A 10,610-nucleotide genomic window follows, 5' to 3' on the forward strand; every position below is an offset into this window, starting at 1 on the left:
TTTTTTTCTCAGATTACTTTATGTATCATTGTCTCTCTTCATTTGGAAGCTATATTTAAGTGACATTTGGGAGTAAAGACCACACCTTAAAACCCCTTCCCTCTCCCATTAACGTCAGTATTATACACACTTGGCATGGTACATCAGGTGAGCGAGCGGGAGCACTAATTAAGGTTATATGACATACAGTTAGTATGATGGGAAAGGGTAACCTAGGGTCCATACAAATAGTACAGTTTACCACCATGTTCACTGGCCTGACAAAATACAGGTGGGAAAAAAACAAATTAGGAAGAGTGTTTTTTACTTTCATCTTGTCTTAGATCTGCAAAGATGTAGGGAAGAAATAAGCAGATTAAGTCTAAATGAGATATTAATAAACAACTGAAACAACTGACTATGAAAACATAATTTAATAAGTATTCAAGTACAGGAAAGAACATGACAGGTATGTGTGTTGTAAAAATGTTTAAAAAAAATGTTACTATTGAAAGAGGTGTGTGTGTGTATAAAAAAAAAAAATGTGTAGCCTGTAATCTGTAACCACGATTGCATTCCGAGCTCAGTGTAAACAATCGTAATGGTACGGTCATAATCTTCTGGCAACACTTAAATATAAACATTACCGGCATACGAAATGAGTACCGGCAGTTATTTCAGTCCAAGTAAATCACTAGACATGCAATTCCTCCATGTTTAAATGCGTAATTACCCACAGGCCTACTCACATAAAACATGCTATTATCAAAAGCACCGCCAAACAGATGAGTCAGGTCGGGATGCAGACTTTGTCGGTTTGAAAAACAGGTTTATATGTCGGGCACTACCAAGACATCAAACCAAAGGCTTTCTACTCTGTTCATTTGTGACACTGTGCGTCCTCTCCCATGTCGCTAAACTGTGCCAACATTGTCCTAAAGAAAATATTTGGAATAGCATGGGCAAATACGCCCATTTGGAAGGAGCTGCGTCAGTAGTGCACAGCACAGGTATGTAATCTGGTCAGTGTTATTCGGGATACTTGGGACGTCCCTACTCTATTTTTTTTAATCCTAAATCCTTACCTAACCATTTCAAATTTCCCCTTAAATGGGGGATCGAGTCATCCCGATAAAGGTAGCGGATAGCACGGACCTATGAAAAAGGTGTGGGAAATTGTGCCCCAATAGTATGCAAATTTAGTTCACAAAAGCGCTGCCTGGTTATTCAAACGTAAACACATTTCCCTGTAGATTAGAGAATGACAATGAGATTGACATGATTTTGCCAGGCCATGATGATGCCCTTACTCAATTCTTAATTTATTTGACCAAATTTGAGTTATAAAGACACTCGAGCTGGGCCAATTGAATTTTTATTAATAATAGTCCAATTTTAAATAATTTATTAGTCCCATTTTATGTACTTTTCTTTGGACATAATGCCCTGATTTAGTGCACCAGTCATGTGCAACAAACCAAAGAACACCTTTCCTAATTTCTGCTGTAGCCCTACACTGAAGGATCAAGGGAATTTTTAAGAGAAAATGTAGGTCAGCTTCAAGTAGGCCTAGCTCATTGAAGCCTCTGATGGCAGTTTGAGGGTACATTGGGCACATAATCAGGGCAAATATTAGAAACACTCATGAGAGAGCCAAAAACACCACAAAGTAACATTTGAAAACTATCTGAAATATATAATTATTTGATCAGGGATATTACTCAATTGTTATTGCTTCAGACATTTATCGCAGTTAGCAGTTGGTTCTAAATCTTAGGGAATCCAACTACTGCCAAAATAATGGAAACACTTGAGTAAATGGACACAAAGTATATTGAAAGCAGGTGCTTCCACACAGGTGTGGTTCCTGAGTTAATTAAGCAATTAACATCCCATCATGCTTAAGGTAAAGTATAGAAATGCTGGGCAGGCTATTTATTATTTTGGCTACCATGGCCCCATAGGATGACAATGCCACCATACACATGAGAGAGGACTCGAGTGGTCACTGAATGGTTTGATAACCAGATCTCAACCCAATTGAACACTTATGGGAGATTCTGGAGCAGCACCCGAGACAGTGTTTTCTACCACCATCAACAAACACCACATAATGTAATTTCTCGTGGAAGAATGGTGTCGCATCCTTCCAATAGTTTCAGACACGTGTAAAATCTATGCCAAAATGCATTGAAGCTGTTTTTGCTCACGGTGGCCCCACTCCCTATTAAGACACTTTGTTGTTTCCTTTATTTCGGCAGTTACCTGTAGTTCATTATCTCTGTAACGTACAAGTCTGACCTTTCTGTATATGTAACAAACGCATATAACCAAATAAATATTGATTGATCTCCTTAGCAATTACTTCTCTCTGGTTCAGAGTAAGGCTCAATTCCATTCAATTTCTGAAAATCCTGGAATTTAGTTGACCCCCTACTCTGCTCTTGTTGCTACACTCATAACTTCTGTGAGATTTGTTGCACAACTCAATCATAATCAAATGGTGGAATGTATCGTCACTGCAATGCATGTGATAATTCACAATATTCAGAATGTTTTTATATCAAAAGGCAACCTATCCCTGGTTCTCCATATTGCAAAATGCAATGGAGGTTACTGTTGTTGACCAGTATCTACGTACAACAAAGCACCAATTCCTGTGGAATTGCATTGAAAAGTCCCTTGTGGGTTAACACTCCATTCCACTCTAAAATATTTCTAACAGTTTCTAACAGTTTATAGATGTTCTTCAGGCATCCAGGTGCTTGGTGAGTCAGCGCACTTTCTCTTTCTTGTTTCTATTGCCATGCTTCTTCCAGGGTTTGACCACAGGCTGTTCCGTGCCAGGTTGCCCTTGACCTATCTGTTCACACTGGCCTATGCTGCCTAGCTTGTAGCCCATGTAAGACTGGACCCCCTTGGTGAGTGCTCGAACATTCTCCTGGAAACGAAATGCACAACAATGTGGTTAGTATAGTAATTCTCCCATTTCATTACAACCAATGGCTGTGAGGTAATGTGCCTAAACTGGCATAAATCTCTGCCAGTGTCATTTTAATGTAATTTCTGTGGAGTTGCCTTCTATTGTACCTGATGGAAGAAGTTCTTGTCCACCAGATTCTCATGTCTCTTGACTTTGATCTGTTTGTGGCCTGTCTTGGAGCCTTTACCGTCTGCATCTCCAGACTGGAACTTGCTGTGCTGGGGCTGGAAGTCTGCTGCACTGATGTGGGGAGGAGGATGGCAGTAAAGCAGTTTCCCCTGGGGACGGTCAGAAAGAACCTGTTAGTGGTGCTTCCTCTGCCATTACTACTACTGAATTTCTACTGAGCAAAAATATAAAACGCAACATGCAACAATTTCAAAGACTTTGCTGAGTTACAGTTCATATAAGGAAATCAGTCAATTTAAATACATTTACTAGGCCCTAATCTACTGATTTCACATGACTGGGCAGGGGTGCAGCCAGGGGTGGGCCTGGGAGGCCATAGGCCCATCCACTTGGGCGTCAGCCCCCCACCCCCAACGATCCCAAATGTGAAGAAGCTGGATGTGGAGATCCTGGGCTGGCATGGTTACATGTGGCCTGCGGTTGTGAGGTGGACGTACTGCCAAATTCTCTAAAATGACATTGGAGGCAGCTTATGGTAGAGCAATGAACTTTCTATTATCTGGCAGAGAAATGAACTTTCTATTCTCTAGCAACAGCTCTGGTGGACATTCCTTCAGTCAGCATGCAAATTGCACACTCGCTCAAAACTTGACATCTGTGGCATTGTGTTGTGTGACAAAACTGCACATTTTAGAGTGGCCTTTTATTGTCCCCAGGACATGGTACACCTGTGTAATGATCATGCCGTTTAATCAGCTTCTTGATATGCTGTACCTGTCAGGTGGATGGATTCTTTACAAAGGATACAATGCTCACTAACAGGGATGTAAACAAATTTGTGCACAACAGTTTTGAGAAATTATATTTTGTTCAGTGCAGGTATACAGACTAAACAATATTTAGACTATTCTGCCTAATAAACCATACTTTTACATCAAGAGGATGGTGGCGGAAAGAGGAGGGTTAACTTACAACAACGTAGTCCTTGAGGACGTAGCGGGCTGATCTCGACTGGTCAGGCTGTCCGTGTGTTGTCATGAAGCCCCTCATGTCTGACAGAGGACAGGACAGTGTCAATGGCTTGCTCCGACTCCATCACTATCATATGGCTTATGTTGTGCTGTGTCTATTGTTCTACACTGTACTATATAAGGACAGGGTTTATGGTCTCACATCCGTAGGCCATCAGTAGCTCCTCATAGTTGGGTATGCGGTCGGGGTCCTCGTCCTCTCGCGGGCGGATGATGTTTATGCCATAGGTGCCCTCTAGCACATCCCGAGGAATAGTCTGACACACGTGGGCAGTCTGTTAAGGCCTTAACCATACTAAACACCCAATCAAACATCTGAAAAATCCTTTACCCGAGTGAAACGATTAGGCCTCTGAATTTAGCTGTATGTTTGTAATGTGAAATGATAACATAGTATGCAGCTCCACTTTGGTCCTACTGAAAAAAACAGAATTAAAATGGATTTTAGAAGAAAGAAAAAAACTCCAGTATCTACTGATAGGGACAATAAATATGACTTCTACACCCATAAGTTAACAAAAGCAGTTTGTAGGGTTGGTAAGTGAAGGATATGAGGGAGATGGCAGGCACGTGGTCTCTTATCTGGTCGATGGGCAGGATCCCACAGCAGATCATCTCAGCTTTAGTGGCCACAAAGGAGGGCATGACCAGGCCGGGGCAGTCACACAGACACAGACCTGGCTCCACGTACAGCGTCTGGAACACACATACACACTTGAATTCTTTATTTGACTCTACAAGAAAAAGTTATTGTAACTAAGGCACACAGTTTTAGAGGTCAAGTAGGCTACATCAGAGAGCAGTGCTTTACCTGAAAGTGCTTGGTGTGCCCAGGCGTGACTGAGACGGACACCTTCTTATTTCTCAGAATAGTGTTGATGGTGGAACTTTTTCCCACATTGGGATAACCCACCTGTTTAGAGCAGATTGAGATCACTCCAAACAAGACCTGTTCTCCTACTTCGTAAATTACTTCCTATAGTAATATAAAGTGTATTATAAACTGGGTGGTTCAAGCACTGAATGCTGATTGGCTGAAAACCGTGGTATATCAGACAGCATACCACATGTATGACAAAACATTTATTAATGTTCTAATTACGTTGGCAACCAGTTTATAATAGCAATAAGGCACCTTGGGTAAGGGCTGTATCCATGCACTCCACGTTGCGTTGTGCATAAGAACAGCTCTTAGCCGTGGTATATTGGCCATATACTACAACCCCTTGTGCCTTATTGCTTAAACATGACCTAGTATTTAAGCCGACTGATATCCAGTGTGTGTATCTGTACTCACCAGCCCCACTGTGAGCTCACCCTCTTTCAACGCTGGCCCATCGTGAGCAGCCTTAAATATGTCCAGCAGCTCGTCTTTGGACAGCAGGCGACTGGAGTTGTGGAAGGAGGAGGAGTTGTGGGTGGAGCCATCTATACTCTCTTCGTCGTCTGCTTCCTCACCCTCTGATGCCTCTGAGCAGGTCTGCCAGTCTCCCTCTGCTACACAGTCTTCAAACTGCTCCCCTCTCTGCTGCTCCTCGTCCATATCACTCTCCTCATCTTCCTCCTCACTCTTCTCCTTGTTATCCTCTACCTCCTGTTTTCGGCTCACATTGTCGTTGTCTGGCATTCCCTCGTCTTCATTTTCTGTGTCACTCTGTTCATCTTCCTGCTCCTCCACTTCCATTCCCTTTGAATAATGAACAAGGGAAGGTATCACTGAGGTCTGAAGAGAAGTAGCCTAACAACTCATCTTTCATCAGTCAAAAAAGTATACCAGACCTAAGTTAAACAATGGTGAGCATAGCATTCAGTCTGGTTTAACCAGGCCATCTAAGACCAGCCCTTCCAATTAAAATGTGGATGATGACTCCTCACCTTCTCCTCTGCCTCCAGCCTCTCATTCTCCACCAGTGCAGACCAGAAAACAGCATGGAGGCCCTCTCTCTGGAAATATCTGGCCCAGATCCTCCGCTGCTCCCGGGTAAGCAGGTCAGCCTTGTTCACCAGCAGCAAGTTCACCTTGTCCCGGGACACTTCCTTGACATAGCACTCCTACAGGAACCATGAAGGTCAATGGGTGAAATGCCACAGTGTTTCCCCACCTATCAGTTTGGTTTGGCGGATTCCCCCACCTGGCAATGCCATTCCCCATCCAAGAAAAATTTGCCTCAATTATTTGATGACATACTTAGAGAATGGACACTACATTAGAACGGTGGATTAAATCAATGGGCTAGTTTGGCTGCGCCCTTCGCCACTGTACTTACCAGGTCAGGGCAACGAAACAGCAACGGGTTTCTGGCATCAACGATCTGAACAACGATGTCACTGCGTAGGAAAATTCACATTTCCATCATCATACAAGGCACTGAAAGGCTGAAACAGGACACAATTAGTCATGAGACACAGCAGCTCTGATTCCTACCTCCTCTCAATCACTCGACAGAGCTGTCTCCAGAAATCCAAATTCCTTTCAAAAGGGGTGAGAATCATTTTCTGCTCCTCTTCTAGTCTATGAAACAAAATAGATCAACTTTAGGGCACTGCTAAAAGAAAACCATGTTACTAAAGGCGCACAATCTATAAACATCAAAACAATGAGATCCTATTCAATTGATGGGGGGGGGGGGGGGGGGGTGGTGTAAGTGTTTTGATTGTAGTGGGTTTCATACAGTGCCAGTTCTCGTCTCCACTCCAAGAAGCTGTCTCTCTCGGTCTGCTGGAGGACCTCTGGACTGGTGCTCTCATCCCAGTGAGGCCTGCAACATGACAAGACAAAGAAGAGACAGTAATGGAACATCAGAGGCAATGCAATATCAGCACAATCCCTACTACTAAGACAGCTAGAAAGAGGACATGAAATAACATTTGGAAGTAATATCTTTGGAGTCACTGTGCTTACTGCACGGTTAGCGCTATCCGTAATCCTTGGGACGTCCCTACACTAAACCCTAATCTTAACCCTGACCCTAATCATTTAAAATGTCAACCTCAATAGGATAACGTCGGAATTGGGACTTCCCAAGGATCCCCCAGAATTGGGACTTCCAAGGATCCCCGATATCAAGGACCCTTACTGCACCTTCGTGGAATTCTGAGGAGTTGTTTGTTCTCTTCGTGCAGCTTTTTCAACTTTGCAATTTCCTCGGCTGTCAGTAATCCTGCCCGAGCTTCAGCTGGCACAAACTTGATGTTGAGCTTTTCTGGGGAAACATTTCATCCATCAGTTGCATCCTGGCAATCCAGTACAAAGAGGCAGGTACTGGGGTGTATTCATTAGTCGGATTCCATTGCAAAACATTTGGTATGTTACAAAAACTCTAAGAACCAAACAGAAGTAAACGGAACGAAACAGGGAAGGACCTACCTGAATTTGTCCAATAAACTCGTTTTCGTTGCAAAATGTTTTCCGTTTAGAGTAAACGGTTTTCCGTTGCAAACGCTTTGCAACTGAATCCAACTAATGAATACACCACCGGGGACAAATTATGGTAGGACCCTCCCCGTTACCTTAGTGTCCGTTTAAGAAACGTTTTGCAAACGAATTGGCAGAATGAATACACCCCTGGTAGAGGACAGTTTAAAAGATCACTTGTCAGGTCAATGCAATGGAGTATTTACCTGCAACAAACTCAGTTCCTGCCATTTTTGCAGTTGCAAGGAAGTCATCCATAGAACTCTGCTCAGTCACTGACTGCAGGTTGAGACGACCCCAATCGTAGCCATCATTCAGTTCACTGGTGTGGAGCTGGCAATGTGATATCACGTTAAATCATCAGCAAGGTAGCTAGCTAACAAGACAGACGACCATTAAAACAAGATGTGTTACTTTATTTATTTTCAGGAGAGCAGTATTCACCAAATCCTGGTTTTCCCAAATGTTTTACTTTACTCTGCTAACTAACTAGCTAGAAGTTAGAACAGGCTAGGACCCTTGGAGGTAGGTCTAGCTATAGGTTAAGCTAGCTAGCTAGCTAAATAACTATAGTTAAATAACGTAGCGTTAATGAACGTTACCCAAGTATCGCCCCTCTTGTTGCCTCGGCCTGCGTTGAGTCTCTCCTTTATCAACGATCTCCCGAGCCCCATGGCAGACTTCTTCTTACCCATTTTAGGTTTAGTCTTGTTACCACAAACTACTTTTTGTCAATTTAATTAGATTACGTTGGTATATCGAGTAGAACAGCCCAGCAAACAGGACCCCATGTGAAGTGAATTGTTGTCGCATGAGGAGGAAGTGAAACGGAACATACCAACTTAGTTAATATTATTAGTAATTATTCAGCTATCGAGATTGATCTCAAGTGTATAAATCGCTGGAAGTAACTGAACCAGATTCAGTATGTTTGTTTGCTGCTTAAAGTGTAATTTTATTATGAATTACTGTAATGATTTGTGCATTGACTTGGTTTTGTGGTACATTCCAAAAGATGTGTCCAACACTCAAATACGCATTGAAGGAAACACACTCCGTCAAATAACATTTCCACCAAGAACACGTTCGAAAATATAAACTTTTTGTGACAGGTGCTATCATCTAAATGTCGATACTCAATTGTACACATTTCTAAATACTTAATATATTTATAATTATATTTCTGAAATGCAATGCGCAACACAATAAACTCGTCCCTTCATTGGTTATTTGATTCAAAAGATGGTGAAAATCGTTAATGTACTTTTTATTTGGTCAAAATTGGACATGGAATAACGGAAAACAATAACAACAAAAGTTATAAACATTTTTGATTTTCGGTTTTCTTTTCATACGCGGCAGTACACGCCCCCTCATAGAATATTCATAATACTTAGGTGTGTGTTTAGACCAGAGCTTAGTTTGTCAGCACAAATAAATAATTTTACCAAAGAGTTTCTAAACCCAGAGGCGCAACATCGCGAGACTTTTGGGAACGCTTACACAGTGTTGCCAACTTAGCCGCTATATTTAGCAAGTATTCATACCCCTCTAGCGACACATTTTCAAAAAAGCAAATCTAGTGACTTTTTCTGATGTTATTGGAGACTTTTGGAGACTGACTTGTAAGCACGTATCGTTCTTACTCTTCTCAACGAGCAGCTCTCAAAGCATTTACAGGCCTCGCGCAGCAGTCCCTCCCAGCTGCAGTCAGAGCAGGAGATGTTCACCCCTCCGCATCCAGACTGCAAATGAATCGCGCATGCGGGAAGCCGCCGCTGGCTGATCCCGCCTTTGCTTACATAAAAAAAAAAATGAATTAGGGCCAGACTAGTTACCATAATTTTCTCACATTGCCATTGACAGTTTTTTCTATTGTCTCTTTTTGGTCCATTTAGATTGTTAATGTAGATTGTATACAAAAAAAAGTAAAAAATATTATGGTTAAAAATGTTCATGTTTTACTGTGTTGTAGGCTCCTAAGTGGGCCATAAGGTTAAAAACCAAACCAAATTAAGAAAACTAAACAAAAAAAAACAAAAAGTGAATAAAATTTAAAATAAAAACTAAGTAACTCCGCCAGAGTGTCTCTTTTGGGTCACTTTTGCCGGTCCCAAGCCCGGATAAAGGAGGAGGGTTGGAATTGTGACATTAAAAAAACAAGAATCGACAGAAGAAAGTTCATTTGTAGTTCTAAACATATTTAGGGTGTTTTTTACTCACTTTTTGTCTCCCACGACATTATTCCCCTCTCCTACAGCGTTCATCACAATTACATGCACATGCCAATTATGCATATTAGGTGATGATGTCATTTAGCGACTTCTAGCGACTTTTAGGACAGCCAATAGCTACTTTCCTTACTAAGGAGTTGGCAACACTGCTTACGAAGCAGACCAAGACTGGGTTTGAGGTTAGAGAAGTTAATGACAGAAGTGAAACGTTCTTCCTTAGCTGTTAATTTTTTCAAAATCTAAAGGCCCAACCCAGATTCGAGCCAATTAACTAGCTGAACATGTTATTACTCCAACCTTGTGAAAGTGACAAACTGACACGCTCATTTTTTGTCAAAAACAACTTTATATTGAAGGCGTGCCTTTGATTTGACCTGATTTAGAAGCAGTTTCTGCCTATCTTCCTACTGTACGGTCTTTAATTATACTGTGTCTGTGATAATGAAGATAACAATACTTATGTTAGCTAAGATGCAGAACTTATCATTAAGTAAGCATGCCAATTGAACAAACTCGACAACAATTGAACACTTCGGTGTGGTGTTTGACATCATTTTGTTGGGTTATGCTGGCCGAAAGGTTCCATGGCCACAATAAAACTAAATTATTGTAGCAACCCGCACAGACAGCTGTGTGTTATGTGTTAGGCTATTAGTTGGTTGTGTTGTACTTACCAGTACCCAGTGTTCGTGGGGTCCGCCATTCCAATCAACCTGCTATCTGCTAATCACAGGAATGCCTGGAATGTTCTGATGCCGGGCATCCTGGTGGTTGGCGGAGGGGGCTTGGTCAGGGGGATGGAGCATTGGAAGTTAAGTCTTACATCTGGCCTTCACAAG

The 10,610-nt window shown here is 42.0% G+C and overlaps 1 protein-coding gene across 2 annotated transcripts; it reads right to left on the reverse strand.

Moving 5' to 3' along the window:
• Positions 1-394: 394 nt before the first annotated feature.
• Positions 395-8,342, reverse strand: LOC120053742 (large subunit GTPase 1 homolog). 2 transcript variants are annotated; one of them, XM_039000957.1, is made up of 14 exons: positions 8,140-8,342; positions 7,744-7,870; positions 7,205-7,325; positions 6,795-6,881; positions 6,548-6,634; positions 6,390-6,450; positions 5,998-6,174; positions 5,420-5,809; positions 4,934-5,035; positions 4,675-4,818; positions 4,265-4,388; positions 4,064-4,143; positions 3,070-3,240; positions 395-2,920 (listed from the first exon to the last, which is right to left on the reverse strand). In XM_039000957.1, exons 1-14 carry the CDS (start codon positions 8,230-8,232, stop codon positions 2,753-2,755), a joined length of 1,932 nt encoding a protein of 643 aa, XP_038856885.1. In that variant the 5' UTR covers positions 8,233-8,342; the 3' UTR covers positions 395-2,752. The 2 variants fall into 2 exon arrangements, with proteins under 2 accessions (XP_038856885.1, XP_038856886.1); XM_039000958.1 differs by lacking the exon at positions 4,934-5,035.
• Positions 8,343-10,610: the final 2,268 nt, after the last annotated feature.

This window comes from Salvelinus namaycush, chromosome 9 (genome assembly GCF_016432855.1).
Source record: "Salvelinus namaycush isolate Seneca chromosome 9, SaNama_1.0, whole genome shotgun sequence".
Classification (NCBI taxonomy): Eukaryota; Metazoa; Chordata; class Actinopteri; order Salmoniformes; family Salmonidae; genus Salvelinus; species Salvelinus namaycush.

What these genes read in the sequence shown, in the direction of transcription:
- LOC120053742 (XM_039000957.1), bottom strand. Translation starts at nt 8,232, where the DNA reads ATGGGTAAGAAGAAGTCTGCCATGGGGCTCGGGAGATCGTTGATAAAG. An exon ending in GGCACACCAAGCACTTTCAG is followed by an intron (nt 4,819 to 4,933) that starts GTAAAGCACTGC and finishes TGTGTGTTCCAG; the next exon opens with ACGCTGTACGTGGAGCCAGG. An exon ending in ACGTGCCTGCCATCTCCCTC is followed by an intron (nt 4,389 to 4,674) that starts ATATCCTTCACT and finishes CAGACTGCCCAC; the next exon opens with GTGTGTCAGACTATTCCTCG.